The 21,946-nt window shown below is 47.3% G+C and overlaps 1 protein-coding gene and 1 pseudogene across 1 annotated transcript; one reads left to right on the top strand and one right to left on the bottom strand.

Moving 5' to 3' along the window:
- Positions 1-925: 925 nt before the first annotated feature.
- Positions 926-3,873, bottom strand: LOC119621843 (olfactory receptor 10H4-like; annotated as a pseudogene).
- Positions 2,646-17,657, top strand: LOC103234385 (cytochrome P450 4F11-like). The gene is made up of 6 exons (XM_073015756.1): positions 2,646-2,681; positions 4,641-4,858; positions 5,611-5,881; positions 6,968-7,034; positions 7,233-7,362; positions 17,585-17,657. Exons 1-6 carry the CDS (start codon positions 2,646-2,648, stop codon positions 17,655-17,657), a joined length of 795 nt encoding a protein of 264 aa, XP_072871857.1.
- Positions 17,658-21,946: the final 4,289 nt, after the last annotated feature.

The raw sequence follows: 21,946 nt of genomic DNA, 5'->3' as shown, positions 1-21,946 counted from the left end.
CAACTGTGTCAAAAATGCTTGGAGGAGAGACGAAGCTATCTTATCAGGACATATTACAGACCTATTATTAAGATATATTAAGTCCTATTACCAACCTCCTTTTTTCTCTCTTCCTCCCTTTACCAGATTTTGCTCCAAATTCTTAGTTATTACATTTCCTGTACAGATAAAAAAATTTAAAGAACTCCCTTTTTACTTGACACCTGCTTTCTCTCTCTCTCTGGCTTCCTCTCTCTCTCTCTCTCTCTCTATTCTGTCAATATCTCTGTATCTCTCTCTTTATTCTGTCTATGTCTCTGTATCTCTCTCTGTCTTCTATCTCTGTCTCTGTATCTCTCTCTCTTTCTCCTTCTTGGTCTCTCTCCACTTTTGCATTCTGACATCCTTCACTCAACTCAACATATTAATATCCACACCCAAACTTAGGATATATCTCTCCCAAAGACAGTGAGGAACTTTATATAAGAACCAGTTTATCTGAGGGAAGTAGTGTATTTTCCTTTGTACATTTCTTCTAATTAAAAGGATAATATTTATAAAACACTGGACACAGTGCCGATGCATAGAAAAAACTTAATGCTTGGTGGCATTTATGACTATCATGTTATTCTTACTTTTTCTTACACTAGGGGAAAATAAAATATATTTTGCCTGTCCATTCAAGAAGAACCATGTTCATAAGTGCCCAGACACATCCACGTGATGATCCCCACCTGTCCATAGATAGAAAACACATTTCTAGGCACAGATAATAGGATAAAGTTCACAATGGCTCATAAACAAGAGATTGTGATCACTTGAGGCTAAGCAAAAAGGGATAAGAAACAATAGCTAGTATGTATCAAATAGATATTTTCACATACCTGAACCCTTACAACAGTCCTATGGAGACAGACATTATCTTCAGCTCTTCTATTATATTTTATCACCACCAAATTGGCATGCAGGAGCTTAGAAGACAGAATTTTCTGTAAAAGTTTTTATTTACGGCATTCTTCAGCTTCTTGTTCCTTAAGCTGAAAATGATTGGGCTAAGGAAGGGGGTGAAGACAGTATAGGTGGTGGCCATCAAGGCATCACTGTACATAGAATGGAAGCCCTTGGGCTTGAGGTAGATAAGGGAGGCAAAACTATAGTGCGTGACCACCACAGTGAGGTGGGATACACATGTGGAGAAAGTCTTGTGCCGGCCCTCAGCAGAGGGAATCCTCAAGATGGCAGCCACAATGAAGACATAGGAGAGGATGATGAGGAATAAACAGCCTATCAGGGCTGTGACACACACGAGCATCACACCCATGATGACAGATGATGTCTTGTTCCCACAGGCCAACTTCAAGAGGGAAAGCACATGACAGAAAAAATGGTGGATCACGTTAGACCCACAGAAAGTGAGGTGAAAAACGATCATTGTCACCATGATCATCCCCATGACTGAGCCACCAGCCCAGGTCCAGGCCACAAGACGGGCACAGTCACGGGGGCTCATGAGGACGTTGTAACGCAGTGGGTGGCAGATGGCCACGTAACCATCATAACCCATGATCATGAGAAGGAAGGAGTGAGTGAAGCCAAACATGAAGGAGAAGAACATCTGACTGGCACAAGACACAAAGGTGATGGAACGATGTGTGGAGAGCAGATCGGCCAGCATGCGAAGGGTGATGGCAACAGTGAACAGAATCTCAGAGACAGAGAGGGCACACAAGAAGAGGTACATGGGTGTGTGGAGTCTGTGTTCAATCCAGATTGTGGCCATGATGAGAAGGTAGCCCCGCAACGTGAACAGGAACATCAGGAGAACAACAGCAGGAACAAGACAGGCAGGAGCTGCTGGGGGAAGCCTGAGAAGCCAAAGAGGATAAATTCAGACATGGTGCTGTAGTTCTGACCAGGCATGGATACTGTATCTGGTGAGATCAGAAACAAAATTAAGTGACAGTGGTTAAAACACAGAATCTAGCACAGACCAAGCGACAACTCAATAGCTCTATGCTGCAACATAGATGAACTTTGAAAACATGATGCCGACGAGTGACAGGATGAGGTAGAAGGAATAAACTCACCAGAGGTGAACATCAGGAAGTTCCAGGGACAGTGGAGAGGGGCAAGGAAGGGCAGTGCTAGAGGCAGATCAGGGAAGGCTCTGACATGGGTAAACAAGAGCTGAGATCTAAAGTCCAGAAACACCCAATGAAAACCAGCAGCCAAGTGGCCTCCAGTTACACAGAAAGGGAGAGAGAGGCCGATTGGAATCCCGAAAGGCCTAGCCTGAATCACTGGGAGGTTGCCAGGGGTCCGGTTACCAGGAAATCACCAGTTTCCCATGCCAGCAGCCTGGACCCACTCCAGCCTTGGGCAGTGCCTCTCACCATCCCAGGCCAAGATCCTCCAGCCCTGCCACCCCCAGCCTGGCACCTTCTGTCAGGACCAGCTTGTCCCACACAATCTCCTCTCCCCACCTGCTAGGAAGTCTTTGCCTCTGGCCCCTGATGTAGGGAAGGCTGTGGGAGGCTAGGTTAGGCTGGGCTGGGCTGGGCGAGCCAGTCCCCATAGCCTGGGTGTGTCTTCCGTGCCTGGGCTGACAACCAAAACCTAGCATCAGGCCAACTGGGTGCAGAGGATCCAGCTGAGGGTGACACAGCATGGGCACTGGTTCTGCAGGTCTCAGCACCTCCCAGGTGGGTGAGAGGGGATCTTGAGGTGCAAAGGTGACTCTGAGCCCCAAAGTTGACAACCACCCTGCCCTTCCAAGGCAAGGGTGTGGCAGATAAAGGCATGAACTTGAGAGTTCAGGCAGCAGGTGAGCAGGGCCAGGCCAACCCTTGTCCCAGATCATCTTCTGAGCTCCTCTCCACGTGTGGTCCAGGAGTTCGCCATACACCATTTCTCAGTTCAGACTTAGGAGATTCAGGGACAGAAGCTCCTGGCCTCTGGCTTCACAGCCTGGCAGGAGTTCAAGTCCTGCCTCCAGGGAACCCAGGGCCTGGGTGGAGACATGACTGACAGGAGCAGGAACAAACTACCTAACTGTGCTGGGGATTACCCGGTCCGATTCCAGAGATAAAGAGCCCTGCTGGAGGAGAATACCTGGAGGCTGGGCTCAGAATAGGAGGACAGAGATGGGGCATGGGAGGTAAGGCTGAGAGGGCCATGAGCAGATGGGGCCAGGGAGGGGAGGGCCGAGCCAGGAGACCCTGAGTGGAGTCCTTATTCTGCCTTCTCCTTGCTCTAACTGGGCAGTGCGCCCCTCCTGGACTCAGGCTTCTCATCTGGGAAATGGGACGTTAGATGAGGCCTTAGAGGGGGACAGAGGAGGGATCACAGGAAAATGGGCCTTAGACGGGGACAGATGGATTCTGAGGGAGCCTGAAAAACGGAATGAAGGGAGGGGCTGGCAGCTAGTACTTTAGCTGCTGCGTGTCAGTCTCTGCTCTTTGCAAAAGACAATATGCACTATTGCGATATACTGGGTGCTGGACTCTACATAAAGCACGCCCACCCTGTGCCAGGTACTCTGTATACACGTTGTGTACCGTGTGCCAAGCGCTCTGTGTAAAGTGTGCCCACTGTGTGCTGGGTGCTCTACAGAAAATCGTGCTTCTGTGTTCTTGGACCTCCACATAAAGTGAAATTTGTGCAGAGTAACTTATGTAAAGTGTACCTACTCCGCACCTGCTGCTCTGTATAAAGCACACCTACTGTGTGTCAGATGCTGTACATAGAGCATGTTTACTACGTGCCTGGTGATCTATGTAAAGTGCACCTACTGTGCGCCAAGCGCTCTACACAAAGTGTGCCTACTCTGCGTGCTGGGTACACTTCATAAACTGTGACTCCATGTGTCCGGTACTCTACATAAAGCACACCTACTATGTGCCAGATACTCTACATAAAGTGTTCTTTCTGTGTGTTGAGTGCTCTATATAAAGTAAGCTTACTCTGTGCAAAGTTCTTGACATAAAGAATGCCTACTGTGTGCAGGGCACTCTCCACAAAGCACTCCCACTGTGTGGCAGGGGCTCTAGGTAAAGCATGCCTACTGCGTTCCATCTACTCTAGGTCAAGTGCACCTGCTCATGTCAGGTGCTCACCTGCATCACCATGCCCAACGCCTTCACACCAACCTCCCCTCGGTTCTCTGAGCCAGAGTCCTGGGATTGTTGGAGAGACCTGAGTGATGGTATCCAGAGAAGGGAATGTATCCATTTAACACAAGGGCAAACTGAGTCTCAGAGAGGGCAGGCCTCTAGCCCAAAGCTCACAGGAAGCCAGGTTTGTGAGACCCTCAAGCCCAAACTTTTTTCCTCTGCCATGCTGTTCTGCACCCATTCGTTAGGGTCAATGTCATATTGATACAGGGACATTAATAACGAAGGAATCTCAGGCTATGTAGTGGCCCCAGAGGGGAAATATCTGGAGGCCCTTGGATCAGCACCTGGCTCCTCCTCCCACACGCAGGATGCTCCGCCCACAGACCCAGGGCTCCCCTCCTGGCTCTCCCTGGATCCTGTCCAGAACTGCCCTGCGGGGTGGACTCAGGAGAGGGGGTGCTTGAAGGAGGGGGCTCCTAGCAGAGCTACTGAGCAGGAGGGCAGGGAAGACAGTGCTCCTGACACTGGCTGGGTGTTGGGGACCAGGAGAATGATTGCGGGGGATCCATCTTGGTGTTTGGGTCTGGGAAGGCACTCACAGGAGGCAGTTCCCAGCTTCAACTCTGTTTTTACTCTGGCCAGGACAAGTGGCGGCACCTGGCCTCGGAGAGCAGCGCCAGACTGGACATGTTTGAGCACATCAGCCTTACGACCTTGGACAGTCTGCAGAAATGCGTCTTCAGCTTTGAAAGCAATTGTCAGGAGTGAATCCTTTCCTATGGCCTGAGAACTTGGGCCACGAACCCAAGGGAGTAGGTTGGAAAAGGATGACTGACCAGGATAAGCCTTTCTGAAGGCACTTCCTATGTGTTGCAGCTGGGCTTTGAAGGATGGGGAAGAGGAGAGAGAAAGTACAGTCCTTTCAAGTAGGTAGAAATATTTGAGTATGGGCAAGACGACTAGTATGACGCAAGCATGCACAACAGACAGTAGAAATCATGTTGTGGAAGTAGACAGGGGATAGATTTCAGGACACTGAAAATCAGGAAAAGTGGCGTGAACTTTATCAGGAGGTTCCCAGGAATCTTTTGAAGGGAGTTGGGCCGATGTCAGGTGCGGTCACAGCTGAGCTCTGTGGAGGTCTGCCTGTCACATAGACACGACATGGAGCTGACATTGGATGCAAGTCGGTGATGGTGGGGGCTGGGCCAGAAAGAGCTGGAAGACAGTGAGGTCTTGTGAGTTTTGTGAACAGTTTTTGGAAGGAAAAAAGTCTAGGCTGGATACTGGGTGGCAGAGACAGGAGAGAAGCATAGTGTCCAAGCTATGCTCTGGGTACCTAGGTGCATGGAGGCAGCTCTCAGAGATGGGATGCCTGGAGAGAAGGGAGTTTGGAGAGTCAAGTCTCCTGGCTGTTTTCGGATATTCAATTTCCTGGTGGACAGTAACTTCTAGCTGCTGGTGAGAGGTGCTCCTGGGACTCTGCATATGTTAAGTTGTTACCTCCCTCATGCAGGAAGCCCAGTGAATATATTGCCGCCATCTTGGAGCTCAGTGCATTTGCAGAAAAAAGAAACCAGCATGTTCTCTTGTACCCAGACTTCCTGTATCATCTCACTCCTGATGGGCAGCGCTTCCGCAGGGCCTGCCACCTGGTGCACGACTTCACAGATGCCGTCATCCAGGAGCGGCGCCGAACCCTCCCCACTCAGGGTATTGATGATTTCCTCAAGAACAAGGCAAAGTCCAAGACTTTGGACTTCATTGATGTGCTTCTGCTGAGCAAGGTGGGCTTCTCTGGGCTGTGAATTCAAGTCACAGAGTGGAGATTTATGCCAATGTCAAATGTAAGAACTTGGACTTGATCCAGAGGGCAGTGGGAGCCATGGAATATGCTTGAAAAAAACAGGTCAGAGATAGGTTTGAGAGACGACTCTGTGGAATTCAGCTGCCAGGGGACCGCTAAGTTTGAAATAGTGAGGAACCTGAGATTTTACTTACATGTTAGTAAGTCAGTCTGACACATTTCAATGCATATCTATATGTCTATGTCTATATCTATGATGACAGATGCACCAAACCCCTGGATCACAGCAGCCTGTTTTAATCATTCACAGCCAATAGCAGCCACCAGAGTAGGATTGTAGAGCTGGCTCTCCATTCCCATATTCCTCCTAGGGTAGCACAATGTTTTTACCTGTAAATACACCAGAAGGCACTGCAGAGAGGGGGCCCCACATTATACATCTTGGAGCTTACATAGGATAGCTAGCACATCTGCCCCTTCTTCCTTCCATGGTGAGTGTGAGAATGGGAGAGAGAGGGGGTGGGGAGAGAGAGAGAGAGAGAATGTTTGCTTTGTTCTGGAGTAAAATCTACTCCTCTCCAGTGAGATGTCCATGCCCGTAAGTGCATGGTGTTATAGATTTATAACGTAGGTGGTGGTGTTATAGGTTTATAACCCAGATGCCTTCTGGAAAGATAAGAAGGATTCTCTGAGTTTACCACTCTAGAATGTGAGCAAATATCTTCAGAGCAATACTCAATTTCTAACCTCCAAGCCAAAGTGCCATTGAAATATGCTGTAACCCAGGTTGCCAGTAATGTTTCACTCCAAAAGTCCTCATTATTCAGAGACAAGATAATATTCACAGGTCATTGACTCTTCCCAGCAGGGCCAAATAGGAGAATCCAGCGGGGAAGCCCGTGGGTGGTAGTCTCTGAAGGTGGTGACCAAGAGACATCTAGGAGTGCACGATGGGCTTGGTTTTCTGGAAGGAGGATGGATCTTCAGAAATTGTCTAAAGTTTGACTCAAGAGCCCCCAGAGCTGGTGTGATTTGGGGCAGGGGTATTGTCTTGCCTTCTCTCCAGGATGAAGACGGGAAGGAGTTGTCTGATGAGGACAAAAGAGCAGAAGCTGACACCTTCATGTTTGAGGGTGAGGGTCTCAGTGTGGGACTACAGTGGGGACAGGGGCCTCTCCATCCCAGCGACGTGGTGAGTGGACCCTGTGTCACTCCATTCTGCCCATCCTCCCCCTCCCTACATTCTCCTGGAGGGCCTCAGTGTATGGGTGCTGTCCACCCTCTTGTGCTGAAGCAGCCCAGAAATCCGGTTTTGCTTGGCTGCCCCTCAGGCCATGACACCACAGCCAGTGGTCTCTCCTGGGTCCTATACCACCTCGCAAAGCACCCAGAATACCAGGAACGCTGCCAGCAAGAAGCGCGAGAGCTTCTGAAGGATCGTGAGTCTATTGAGATTGAATGGTGAGCGCAGGTGCTGGCCTGTTCCTGATCTTTTCCCATTGGTCCTGCTCCTCAGGTGGGGGAGTGAGGGAGGAGTTGTTTTTTGTCAATTCTTCCATTATTGCTTAGTGGGAGTCAGTGCAAATCCCAGAGGCAGGGCTTAATACCCAGCCTGACCAGCAGGGGATAGTTTGGAGGCTTTTGGGACAGAAAGACCTGGGCACTATAGACTCAAAGGTGAGTCAGATCAAGCCCTTGCCCCTGCAAGATTGCTCATGTGTGGGGTGATGCACCCGTGATCCGACAGTACAGTCCAGAGTTGCACACTGAAATGAAAGCAGGTGCTGTTAATATTAACCTCCCAATTGGCAGATGGAGGTGCAGAGAGATCAATTCACTTTACCAAAGCCACACAGCCACGGAGTGGATAAGCTAGGGTTTGAACCTGAGTCTGTCTGATATGAGTCAGTGCTGTGAAGCAAGGAACTATCCAGACTACGCTACAAGTCTCCCCTTCATCATTAATCTGTGTTTATGAGACTGAAGAGAAACGAACAATTCACGGTGGTGATCAGCTGATCTCTGTTCTAAGAAGAAAAAAAAGCCCCTGGAGCATGCAATTGAAGTGATGTCATGGGGTCTCCAAACCAAGCAATTAGTAAAATGTATCTGAACCTGCCACCTCCAGCCCTGCTCTAAGACTCTCAGTGCCCATCACTCAAAGCCCCCAGGTGTCTTTTCTGGCAGACACAACAGAGAAGAACATGGTTAGAGCCTTGATTGGTATTAAAGATCCCAGTGGGACAACTGTCGGCACAACTCGCGGAACTCCACTGCGTAACAATCCCCAGGAAGCCAATTCTAAGTTTTGTTAGTGAACAAGCCATGGGACTTTCACTGACACCTGGGGGCTCATTAAAAGTTGACACACAATTTCCATCTCCACCTCATTTTTTTTTTTTTTTTTTTCAAATGAAAGAGTCTCTAAGGATCAGCTACAGAGCTGCAGGGAGATTAGGTTTGAATGTATAGCTCAGGGATGAGGTGGAGACAGAAACACAGGCTCATCTCACTCTGGGGAAATGGTCCCAGAGAATTTTCCACTTAGCCTCAGGTCCAAACTTAGGTGTCTGATTAGCAGCAAGAGACGTAGGTAGGCACTGGAAGTGGCTCTTTCTTCCCCAAGACACTATAGTCCCAGAGCTCCACGTAGCCCAATGTTACAGAAAGCACCACAGCATCTTGGCTGTCAGAACCAAAGCATGCAAAGCACTTGGTGCCAAGAGTGGCTCCTGTGAACATTTTGCGCTGCTGGAGGGGATGGAGGGGAAGGTCTCCAGAGCTCCGAGGTGGGCCAGGTTTCCGCTTCCTCCATCCTAACACTTACCACACTGTCCTTATTATATAAATGACTTATTCATACTTACTCTCTTTCTCTACTCAACATTCCCCACAAGAGGATAAGACCACACTGTATTTGCTCAACTTTGTGTTCTCACTGCCTGGCACCTAATAGATGCTCAGTAAATATTCCCAGAGAAAACAAACAAATGACTCTCTCATTGCAACCCCATTCCATGTCTGTGAGTTGCAAAACCCTTCCAAAATGTGGCTATTCTCTAGTTAATCTGAAATTCATTTTGTAGATGTGGCTGACATCATTTGAACCCACCTGCCCTTATGTGTACATCCCCTGTGTAGACGAGTGTCATCTCAGGTCTCATAGATTATGAGGAAAGGTCCACTGGATGCAAACCTCTGCCTGTCTTTTAGGCTCCATGAACCACTCCTCACTCCTTGCTGCCCAAGGTCCCTCTCCTATTGGCCTTCTGCTCCTTGGATGAAGAGTTATTTTCCCACCCTAAGTCCTTTGCACATGCCCTTCTCTCTGCTTGGTACACAACCTTTCCTCTCCTTCTGCAGAATAACTCAGATGAAATGCTACCTCCTCCATGAAGTCCTCTTCTATCAGCCTGCCCTGCTTTCTGAGGATTCATTTGTCTACTCCTGTAGCCACTGCCATCCCTTCCTTATGCTCCTCCTGCTCTTGTCTGACATTCAGTTATTCATCATCCACCTTCTCTCCTCCACTATAAAGTCCACAAGAACAGGCACTAAGTCTGTACTGGCCATTGCAGTCTCCCCAGCTCCTGGCTCAGTGATGAGCTCCAATGCTCTGGATACATCTGTTAAATGGGTGGTAGCTGAGGTTGAAGTTCCTCTGAGCTGGAGATAAAGGTTATCTCATGCACAGTCTTTAGGGGTTGAAGCTGGTCAGTGTCACCATCTTAAGCAGCCAGTGTGGCTCTTTCTATTTCTCTGTGTCACCAAAGAGCAGATCAAGCATGAAGTTTCCTGTTTCTACTAATATTTATTTTCAGGCAGTGCTCATCTCAGATGGAGGAGACCTCTTAAGCAAGAAGTTGACCAAGGCATTGAAGAGCCCTTCAACCCAACTCAGCCTTCCAATCTTTAGTGAAAATGTTATCCTATGAATATTTATGACACACCTAAAATGTGCTAGAATGGTGACTGCGACTTGGATTCTACCTCTAAGAGCTTCTGAACAGAGAAGGGAGACAGACCAGTGCAATAGTCATTCAGATACCCCAAGATAAATGCAATGAAAATGTTGCAGACTGCAGACTCCTGCTTACAGTCCCTTTCCCTTCTCTGAAACTCATTGAAGTGAAAAGATCCAAAAAGGGAATTCATCTAGAATAAATTACCATTAATACTAAAGAGAAACTGCCTGGCTTGTTTCACTTAACGCAGTGTCTTCTAGGTTCATCCATGTTGTCACGAATGAGAGGATTTCCTTCTTTTTCAAGGCTGAGTAGTATTCCGTGTGTATTTATTACCTCATCTATTTATTCGTTGATGGACACTTAGGTTGTTTCCATCCCTTGGCTTTTGTGAATAGTGCTGCAGTGAACGTGGGAGTGAAGATATCTCTTCAACATACTGATTTCATTTCCTTTGAGTATATACCATACCCAGAAGTGGGATTGCTGGATTATATGATAATTCCATTTTTAATTTTCTGAGGAACCTCTATACCATTTTCTATAATGGCTGTACTCACCTACATTCCCACCCACAGTTTACAAGAATTCCCTTTTCTTCACATTCTTGCCAACATTTTTTTTATCTTTCATCTTTTTGATGTTGGTCAAAGAACATGAAATTTCAGTTAGACAGGAAGACCATGAGATCTATTGTGCATGACTATAATTAATAACAATCTATCGTATATTTGAAAATTATTGAAAGTTGATTTTGAGTATTGCCATCACAGAAAAGAATGATAAGTATGTGGGATAATGCATATGTTAACAGGCTTGAATAAACCATTCCACAATGTATACAGATATCCAAACATCGTGTCGTACAGTATAAATATATACACATTTTGCCAATTAATAAAATGAGTATCTGCCAGATTTCATGTATTTGGGATCAAATGGAAGAAACAGAGGAAATTGTCTCACAGTCCCTTACTCAAGGGCAGAATGCAGTGAAGGGAAGTAGATGGAGAAGATGTTTCTTTTTCTTTTCCTTCTTTCTTATTTTTTTATTTTTATTTTTTTCATTTTTTGGAGATAGAGTCTCACTCTACCACCCAGACAGGAGTGCAGTGATTTGATCCCAGTTCACTGCAACCTCCACCTCCCGGTTCAACTGATTCTCCCACTTCAGCCTCCCAAGTAGCTGGGATTACAGGCAGCCACCACCACTCCCAGCAAATTTTTGTATTTTTTGGAAAGAAGATGTTTCTTGAGGGAGGGATGAGTTCTGATCCACACCTCCTCACAGTTGTGAGCACAGGTTCTGGTGCACAGGAAGGGCTGATGCACGTTTGGGGAATGCATCTTCTGGAACTCATATTTTTCTGGTCATCCCTGGGTGAAGCCCAGTGGAGATGTTCAGAAATGCAAGGGCCCTGCCTGGCAGAAAAGCTGAGTTGAGCCACGAGGTTGAGGGTCAAAGGGACTTTTTGCTTATTTGCCACTCACTGCTGGGCACATAGTAGGCACTCAACAAATACTTACGGGGTGAATGAAGGAACAATGTGCACAGTTTAAGAAAAAAATGAAGGCTGGGTGCAGTGGCTCATGCCTGTTATCCCAACACTTTGGGAGGCCAAGACGGGCGGATCACCTGAGGTCAGGAGTTCGAGACCAGCCTGACCAATATGGAGAAACTCCGTCTCCACTAAAAATACAGAATTAGCAGGGTGTGGTGGCGCATGCCTGTAGTCCCAGCTACTCAGGAGGCTGAGGCAGGAGACTCGCTTGGATGCGGGAGGCGGAGGTTGGGGTGAGCTGAGATCATACCATTGCACTCCAACCCGGGCAACAAGAGCAGAACTCCATCTAAAAAAAAAAAAAAAAAAAAAAGAAATGGGGGAAAGGAAGTGGCATTCACCCCGACCAAACACCTACTCTGGGCCAAGATTCTCACACATAATGTGTCTCCTCCTGGAATAATCCAGCCCCATTTTACAAAACAGAAAATGAGATCCAGAGAGGCCAAGCCACTGGTCCAGAGTCACGGCGCCCCCACCAGGCAGGGCCGCAAGATGCAGCTGGAACTGTGACCTTGGTCCTCCCACCTCATCCCCCGGCTCACAACTCACCTTGTTTCCTGTTAACCCAGCCTCCCATCCTCATTTCTCTGGGCACCCAGAAGCAGCAATAAAACACCTCTCTCCTAGTCCTGGCTCCATCTCTCGGCTTAACATCTGTCCCTCTGATGTCCCTTCCTGGTTCGAGCTGTGCCAAAGAAATGTCTCAGGAGAAAATATCTGCAGGTCCAGCACAATTTCTCCAAATTCTGGGTCTTCTGCTGTCCTGGGAGGCTGGGCTTGGAGGAAAGTGTTGGCCAGACCCTCAGTCCAGGCTGGCATCTGTCCCTGCCAAGCTCGAGGCCCCAGCCGCTTCCTGGCCTCTCCTTCCAGCCTACCCTCCCCTTGGGCCCACAGTAATGATTCTAAGATGCCTCCAACTCCCTTCACAGTCTGGCCCCAATATGACTTCTCCAGCTCCCCTACCCTGTTGTGGGCACTCAAGCTGATTCCTCGGGCTAGGATGCCCTGCTTGCCACTGTGTCTGGGGACCCCTCCTCACCCTTCAAGCTCAGTGCAAATTTCACCCTCCCCACTTTCTCACCTGCCTTATGGAGTATCATGGCATTATACACGCCCTTCATTCATTATTTTCTTCAATGTACATTTCTTGAATATTTACTAGATGCCAGGACTTTTCTAGGTGTTGGAAACACAGCACAGACCCAATAAGATGCTGTCCTTGCCCTCAGGATGTTACAGTTTAGCAAGAGACACAGAGTGGTAACCAGGCAGTGACCACACTGTGTGGTGGGGGAAGCTCAGATCCAGAGAGGCACGTGACTCAGCCCAGGGTGGTGGAGCCATGGGAGGCTTCTTGGAAGAGGCGATGTGAGGCTTGAGACCACTTGATTGAGGCAGATGGGAGTGAGAAGTGAGGGAGGCACAGGAAAATGTGGCAACAGGCCGAGTGTAGTGGCTCATGCCTGTAATCCCAGCACTTTGGGAGGCTAAGGCGGATGGATCACCTGAGGTCAGGAGTTCAAGACCAGCCTGGGCAACATGGTGAAAATCCCATCTCTACTAAAAAATACAACAACAACAAAAACTTGGCCTGGGATAGTGGCATGTGCCTGTAGTCCCAGCTAATTGGGAGGCTGAGGCAGGAGAATCATTTGAACCCAGGAGGCAGAGGTTGCAGCGAGATGTGATCACGCCACCACACTCCAGCCTGGGTGACAGAGAGAGACTCCATCTCAAAAAACAAAACAAAACAAAAAGTTACAGGCCAGGTACAGTGGCTCACGGTTGTAATCCCAGCACTTTGGGAGGTTGAGGTGGGTGGATCACCTGAGGTCAGGAGTTCGAGACCAGCCTGGCCAACATGGTGGAACCCCGTCTTTACTGAAAATAAAAAATTAGGCCGGTGTGGTGGCACATGCCTGTAGTCCCAGCTACTCGGGAGGCTGAGGTAAGAGAATTGCTTGAACCCAGGAGGTGGAGGTTACAGTGAGCTGAGACCATGCCACTGCACTCCAGCCTGGACAATAGAGAGAGACTCGGTCTCAAAAAAAAATTAAAAATTAAAAAATTTAAAAAGAGAAAACGGGGTGAGCTAGAGCCCAGCATACTGAAAATACTCCCGTCTCATTTTGGCCCAGAGATTTAAATGTTAGACCTAAAACCATAAAAACCCTGGAAGAAAACCTAGGCAATACCATTCAGGACATAGGCATGGACAAGGACTTCATGTCTAAAACACCAAAAGCAATGGCAACAAAAGCCAAAATTGACAAATGGGATCTAATTAAACTAAAGAACTTCTGCACAGCAAAAGAAACTACCCTCAGAGTGAACAGGCAACCTACAGAATGGGAGAAAATTTTTGCAATCTACTCATCTGACAAAGGGCTAATATCCAGAACCTACAAAGAACTCAAACAAATTTACAAGAAAAAACAACCCCATCAAAAAGTGGACAAAGGATATGAACAGACACTTCTCAAAAGAAGACATTTATGCAGCCAAAAGACACATGAAAAAATGCTCATCATCACTCACCATCAGAGAAATGCAAATCAAAACCACAATGAGATACCATCTCACACACACCAGTTAGAATGGCAATCATTAAAAAGTCAGGAAACAACAGGTGCTGGAGAGGTTGTGGAGAAATAGGAACACTTTTACACTGTTGGTGGGACTGTAAACTAGTTCAACCATTGTGGAAGACAGTGTGGCGATTCCTCAAGGATCTAGAACTAGAAATACCATTTGACGCAGTCATCCCATTACTGGGTATATACCCAAAGGGTTATAAATCATGCTGCTATAAAGACATATGCATACGTATGTTCACTGTGGCACTATTCGCAATAGAAAAGACTTGGAACCAACCCAAATGTCCATCAATGACAGACTGGATTAAGAAAATGTGGCACATATACACCATGGAATACTATGCAGCCATTAAAAAGGATGAGTTCATGTTCTTTGTAGGGACATGGATGCAGCTGGAAACTATTATTCTCAGCAAACTGTCGCAAGTGTAGAAAACCAAACACCGCATGTTCTCACTCATGGGTGGGAACTGAACAATGAGATCACTTGGACACAGGATGGGGAACATCACACACTGGGGCCTGTTGTGGGGTGGGGGAAGAGGGGGAGGGATAGCATTAGGAGATATACCTAAAGTAAATGACGAGTTAATAGATGCCACACACCAACATGGCACATGTATACATATGTAACAAACCTGCACATTGTGCACATGTACCCTAGAACTTAAAGTATAATAAAAAAGAAAAAAAAAGAAAAGTAGGAATTCAATAAAAGATCTTAAATGACAAAAAAAAAAAAAGAAAGAAAAGAAAGGGGATAGAGGGTGGTAAAAGAGAGGGAGGGAGTTGAGAGAAGATAGCAGAGAAACTAACAAGGACCAGAGACTGCACAGAGCCTTGTAGGTTTCAATGAGGCATTTGGGCACTAGGGAGCCATGGTGGGTTCTAACTAGGGGTATGTGGGATGTAATCTGGTTTGTTCAACAGGATCCTTCTGGTGTTGTATAAGGTTTGGACTGTAGGGAAGGGAACTAAAGCAGGGTAGGTTGTATGGAGTCCCTCCAGTAATTCAAGTCCATTTAGAACCTCAGAATGTGAAATCATTTGGACATATGGTCTTTGCAGATATAATGAGTTACAATCTTGACATGAAACCATTCTGGATTAGGGACCACTCTAAACTTATGACAGGTGCCCTCATTAGAAAGGGAGTGAAATCCCGTCTCTACTAAAAATACAAAAATTAGCTGGGCATGGTGGCAAGTGCCTGTAATCCCAGCTACTCGGGAGGCTGGGGCGGGAGAATTGCTTGAACTGGGACCCAGGAGGTGGAGGTTGCAGTGAGCCGAGATCACGCCACTGCACTCCAGCCTGGGCTACAGAGCAAGACTCCGAAAAAAAAAAAAAAAAAAAAAAAAAAAAAGAAAGAAAGAAAGGAAGGAAGGAAGGAAGGAAGGGAGGGAGGGAGGGAGGGAGGGAGGGAAGGAAGGAAGGAAAAGAAGGAGAGAAAAGGAAGGGAAGGGGAGGGGAGGGGAGGGGAGGGGAGGGAAGGGAAGGGAAGGGAAGGGAAAGGAGCAGAAAGGAGCGGAAAGGAAAGGAAAGGAAAGGAAAGGAAAGGAAAGCAAAGGAAAGGAAAGGGCAGGACAGGAAGAAGGAAGGAAGAAGACACACAGAGACACAGAGAAGGCCATATGGAGAAAGAGACGCAGTTTTGGAGTAATAACATCTCCAAAGCAAGGAATTGCCAAAGATTGCCAGTAGCCACTGGGAGCCAGGAGAGGGGCATGAAAGAGATTCTCCCTCAAAGTCTCCAGAGAGAAGAAATCCAACCAACACCTTGATTTTGAGCTTCTGGCCTTCAGAACACAATGAACAAATTTATTTTTTAATTTTAGAGACAGGGTCTCCTTATGTTGCCCAGGTTGGCCTCCAACTCCTGGGCTCCAGGAATCCTCTTGCCTCAGGAGTAGCTGGCATTACAGGAGTGTACCACCACCTCTGACTAACTTGATGTTTTATTTAGGTCACCTAGTTTGTGGTACTTAGTTTTTTAAACTGTATTTATTGTTAATTTTTGTGGGTATATAGTCAGTGTGTGTATTCATGGGGTACATCAGATGTTTGATACAGGCCTGCAATGTGTAAAAGTCACATCATGTAAAATGGAGTATCCATCCCCTCAATTATCCTTTGTGTTACAAACAATCCAATTATACTGCCTTAGTTATTAGTAAATGTACAATTAAATTATTATTGACTATGGCCACCTTGTTGTGCTATCAAACACTAGTTCTTAATCATTCTAACTATTCTTTTTGTACCCATTAATCATCCTCACTTACCCCTCACCCTTCCACTACCCTTCCCAGCCTCTGGTAACCATCCTCCTACAATCTATCTCCATGAGTTCAATTGTTTTAACATTTTAGCTCCTATAAATAAGTGAGAACATCTGAAGTCTGTCTTTCTGTGCCTGGCTTATTTCACTTAACACAAAGTCCTCCACTTCCATCCATGTTGTTGCAATGACAGAATCTCCCCCTGTTTATTCTTTCTTTCTTTCTTATTTTTTTTTTTTTTTTGAGACTGAGTCTCGCTCTGTCACCCAGGCTGGGGTGCAGTGACACGATCTTGGCTCACTGCAATCTCCACCACCTGGATCCAAGATTCTCCTGCCTCAGCCTCCCGAGTAGCTGGGATTAGGCGTTGGCCACCACGCCTGGCTATTTTTGTATTTTTAGTAGAAACAGGGTTTCGCCATATTGCCCAGGCTGGTCTTGAACTCCTGACTTCAGGTGATCCACCTGTTTTGGCCTCCTAAAAGTGCTGGGATGATGGGCATGAGCCACCACACCTAGCCAGGTCTTATTCTTTTTCACGGCTGAACAGTACTCCATTGTATATATGTACCACATTTTCTGTACCCATTTACCTGTTGTGGGACACTTAGGTTTCATCAAAATCTTGGCTATTGTGAATAGTGCTGCAATAAACATGGGAGGGCAGATGCCTCTTTGATAGAATATTTCCTTTCTTTGGGTGTGTACCCAGCAGTGGGATTGCTGGATTGTGTGGTAGCTGTAGTTTTAGTGTTTTGAGGAACCTCCAAACTGTCCTCCATAATGGTTGTACTAATTTATATTCTAGTTTGTGGTACTTTGTTGTGGCAGCCCTAAGAATCTAATACAGAGACTGATGCTGTCTTCCAGGTTAGTAGTGCCTGCACCAGGTTGGGAGTCTTGGAGATGAGATTATGGAAAATAAGCAGGTTATGGCGGGAGAGGAGCTACCCTGAGCTCCATTTTGGCTCCAGAGCCACATGACCATGGAGGGTCGGGAAATCCCATCCCAAGCCTCAGGGTTGGAAGGGCCGGGTCTGGCACTGTTTCCTCCTTCCCTCTCCAGTCCTTCAGCCCTGGGCTGCCTGGGTGAGGGAAAGGGGTGCTGTGTGTGAGATTCTGGCTTTGACCTGCTCCTCAGCTTCCCACAGGGCCAGGCATCGGCCTGGCAGAGGCCCCATCCCTCTTATAGGCTGCTCCCAGGAGTGGGACCCTGGACTTCCCAACCCAAGTGGACCCACGGGCTGCTCCTTGATCCTGTGCTGTCCTCCCAGGGATGGCCCAGGGGCGGCTGTTGGGGACTGTGGTTGGATCCTGGACTTCTGGGATGGGGTGTCCACACAATAGTCCCTTCCAGTGAGGAAGAAGCCAGGGGCCAGGAGAGAAAAGGAAGGGCACAGGCCTCTGTTCCTACTCCTTCCCCAACCCAGGATCTATTCCCGTCCTGGTGCGGAATTCCCAGGGCCATGCCTCAGACCAGCGGTCCTCTTTGGGGCCTCAAAAGAGCTGGGCTCTGACCTGGACACACAGGATCGTCAGGGAAGATTTGGGGAGCTGCATTTATAAATGCGGACCGATTTGAAGGAAGCCTGACAGGCCGCGAGGGGTCCCCAAGGCCCCGGCCCGTTTCCTGGGTCCTATCCAGCACCAGGCTCCCCTGAGATTCATTTGAAACTCGCCCCTGGAGAAGACAGGGATAATGTAAGGGAGCAGCCTTCCACCCCGCCCGTCCTCTTCTGAGCTCACTGCCTGGGTGAGGGAGCCAGGCTTTTCCGATAACCCCCGCAGGGCAGTCTTCGTGGGCGCAAAGACAAACAAGCGTGCGCCCAGGGCTGCCTTCCTGGAGAAGGTGACGCAAGCGCGGAATCAGGATACGGGCTGAGGGTAATCAGAATGTTAGGGGTGGATCTTGGACTCAGAAAGGGACCGAATGATGCCTGAGGCGAGTAGAGACTCAGGAATGGGTCCTCATTACTGAATCCTGTACCCAGGATCGCTGTGCGCTTGTCGCCACGGGTCCTAGGGTGAATGTTGCGTGTGGGGGACACCGTCAGGTACCATCCTCTGCGCGTCTCCCTGAGTAGTGCTGCGAGTGCGCATGTCTGCACGCATCTCCAGGTATGCATGGTGCCAGGACGCTCTGCAGGTGCGTGTCCACCTCCGCGGGCAGGGTCTCTGCCTCTGTGAGGGCTCGGGTCTGAACACTCGTGCTCGTGCGCGCGCGTGCCAGTTGTGTGCACGCTTGGTGTTGGTGACAGAGCCTGCAGCACATGGGGAGAGGTGGCAGGTGGATGCGGGTATGTGGACAGGAGTGTGAGGGACACAGTAGGCACCCGTGTCTCAGTCTGTGGATTTTCCTGAGGAGCCTCCCGCTCTGCTTTCAGACACACCTGGGTTGGGGCTCAGCGCTGTCCTGGGCGGGAGCAGGAAGGCTGAGCCTGGACGGCGCTGTGGGTTCTGCCTCCCTTAGCTCCGGGCTGACCCTGGACACCCCAGGACCCTCCCACTCCCTTCCTGAGCACAGGCTGGGCTGTGAACACAGTGCAGAGAGAGGGAGAGGTAGAACAAGGCTGAGGGTGGCCCACGGTGCATTTCTTTTTCTTTTTCTTTTTTTGAGATGGAGTTTCACTCTGTCACCCAGGCTGGTGTGCAGTGGTGCAATCTCAGCTCACTGCAACCTCCTCCTCCCGGGTTCAAGCGATTCTCCTGTCTCAGTGATTCTCCTGTGATTCTCAGTGATTCTCCTACCTCAGCTTCTCGAGTAGCTGGGATTACAGGCATGCACCACCACATCAAGCTAATGTTTGTATTTTTAGTAGAGATGGGGTTTCACCATGTTGGCCAGGCTGGTCTCGAACTCCTGACCTGAGGTGATTCACTTGCCTTAGCCTTGCAAAGTGCTAGGATTACAGACGTGAGCCACTGTGCCTGGCCCCATGGTGTATTTTTTAAAAACTGAAATAAAATTCACATAACATTGAATTAAATATTGTAAAGTATACAACTTAGTGGCATTTAGTACACTCACAAGGTTGTACAACCACCACCTTTATCTAGTTTAAAAATAGTTTTGTCCCCATCCTTAAAAACCCATACCCATGAGCAATCACTCCCCATTTCTCTCTCCCAGCCCCTGGCAACCAACACCTGCTTTCTGTCTCTATGGATTGGCCTGTCCTGGACATTTCATAGCAATGGGATCAGAATATATGTGACTCTTTTGTCTGGCTTCTTCCACTCAGCATCATGTTTTCAAGGCTCCTCATGTTGCTTTTTTCCTTTAATTTTTATTTTTTATAAGTACATAGTAGGTGTGTATACTTACAAGGTACATGAGCTGTTTTGACACAGGCATCAATGAGTAATAATTACATCAGGGTAAATACAGGATCCATTACCTCAAGCATTTCTTGTTTCTTTGTGTTACAAACATTCCAATTATACTTTTTTTTTTTTTTTTTTTTTTTTGACAGAGTCTCGCTCTGTCACCCAGGAGTGCAATGGCATGATCTTGGCTCACTGCAACCTCCACCTCCCAGGTTCAAGTGATTCTCCTGCCTCAGTCTCCTGAGTAGCTGGGACTGCAGGCACACACCATCACACCCAGCTAATTTTTGTATTTTTAGTAGAGACGGAGTTTCACCATGTCGGCCAAGATGGTCTCAATCTCTCGACCTCGTGATCCATCCGCCTCGGCCTCCCAAAGTGCTGGGATTACAGGCATGAGCCACCACACCTGGCCTCCAATTATACTTATTATATTAACTAATTATATTTCGCTCTTTTAAAATGTACAATAAATTATTGTTGAGTTTAATCCCCCTGTTGTGATATCAAATACTAGATCTTATTCATTCTGTCTAACTATACTTTTGTACCCATTAATCATCCCCACTCCCCCATCTATGCACACTACCCTTCCCAGCCTCTAGTAAACATCCTTCTACTCTCTAGCTCCCTGAATGCAATTCTTTTAATTTTTGGCTACCACAAATGAGTGAGAACATGCGAAGTTTGTCTTTCTGTGCCTGGCTTATTTCACTTGACATTATGACTTCCAGTTCCATTCATTTTGTTGCAAACAACTGGATCTCATTCCTTTTTTGTGTCTGAGTAATACTCCATTGTGTATATGTACCACATTTTCTTTAACTAATATCTGTTGGTGGACACTTAGATTTCTTCCAGATTTGGACTATTGTGAATAGTGCTGCAGTAAACATAAGAGTGCAGAAATCTCCAATATACTGATTTCCTGGCTCACATCTGTAATCCCAGAACTTTGGGAGGCCGAAGTGGGTGGGTCACTTGAGGTCAGGAGTTTGAGACCAGCTTGGCCAACATGGTGAAACCCCTATCTACTAAAAATACAAAAATTAGCTAGGTGTGGTGGCAGGCACCTGTAATCCCAGCTAATCAGGAGGGTAAGGCAGGAGAGTCTCTTGAACCTAGGAGGTGGAGGTTGCTGTGAGCTGAGAATATGCTATTACACTCCAGCCTGGACAATAGAGTGAGACTCTGTCTCAAAAATAAAATTATGATTTCCTTTCTTTGGGGTATATGTCTAGCAGTGAGATTGCTGGATTGTAAGGCAGTTCTATTTTAGTTTTTTGGGAAACTTCCATACTGTTCTCCATAGTGGCTATACTAATTTACATCCCTACCAACAGTGTATGAAGATTCCCTTTTCTCTATGTTCTCACCTGGATTCTCTGTCTTCCGGACAAAGCTATTTATTGTCTTCTATCTTTTAGATAAAAGCTATTTTAACTGGGATAAACTTTCTAAAATTTAGATTAAATTTATTTAACCTGAAATTATCCATTAAATATTTTAAAGTGGACAATCAGTGGCATTTAGTACATTCACATGTTATGCAGCTACCACCTCTAGTTACAAGACATTGTCACCATTCCAAAAAGAACTTCATATCCATTCGTCAGTCATTCCCCATTCCACACTAGCCCCATTCCCTGACAACCACTCATCTGCTTTCTTTCTCGGTGGATTTAACTATTCTGGACATTTGCTATAAATGGAATCATATACTATGTGGCCTTTCATGTCTGGCTTCCTTCACTCAGCCTCATGTTCTCAAAGTGCATCCACGTTGTTGCGTGTGTCACTGATTCAACCTTTGCATGGTTGCATAATATTTCATTGTATGATCAGACCACATTTTCTTTATCCATTCATGCATTGATCCGGTTTGCATTTTAACATAAACGTTTGTATTTTGCATCCAGCCTGTTTGCAGACTGGCAAGAAAGAGAGAGGGAGAGGAGTCACAGCCTCCTATTTTAGTTTTTTAGGGAACTTCCATAAACTAAATAAAGGAGAAGGCCTTCTGTTGGTGCAGGAAGGAGAGCTCTCCTGGCAGAGAAATTGGGCAGATCTGACTCTGTGGCCACTCAGGGAAGGTGATGAGAGAAGCCATGGCTGACAGCCTAGGTTTTTGCTGTTAGGTTTGGGATTGGAGGATTGGGGTAGGGGGTCAAAGAGAGGAGGAGACCAGCAGAGTCACGTAGTGGAAGCGAGCTGGGCCCATAACCCAGATGTCAGTGAACCATAACCAGCCTCTGTTAAGAAGTTTTTGGCCGGGCATTGTGGCCTATGCCTATAAATCCCAGCACTTT

This window comes from Chlorocebus sabaeus, chromosome 6 (genome assembly GCF_047675955.1).
Source record: "Chlorocebus sabaeus isolate Y175 chromosome 6, mChlSab1.0.hap1, whole genome shotgun sequence".
Lineage (NCBI taxonomy): Eukaryota > Metazoa > Chordata > Mammalia > Primates > Cercopithecidae > Chlorocebus > Chlorocebus sabaeus.
The sequence above is the reverse complement of the archived record's forward strand: the minus strand, read 5'-3'. Positions and strand labels throughout refer to the sequence as shown.

Excerpts from the sequence above, each read along its gene's own strand:
- LOC103234385 (XM_073015756.1), top strand. The coding sequence starts at position 2,646 with ATGGGCACTGGTTCTGCAGGTCTCAGCACCTCCCAG. Across the intron at positions 2,682-4,640 it reads CAGGTCTCAGCACCTCCCAG|GAGAATGATTGCGGGGGATC; the intron begins GTGGGTGAGAGG and ends GTTGGGGACCAG. Across the intron at positions 7,035-7,232 it reads TGACACCTTCATGTTTGAGG|GCCATGACACCACAGCCAGT; the intron begins GTGAGGGTCTCA and ends GCTGCCCCTCAG.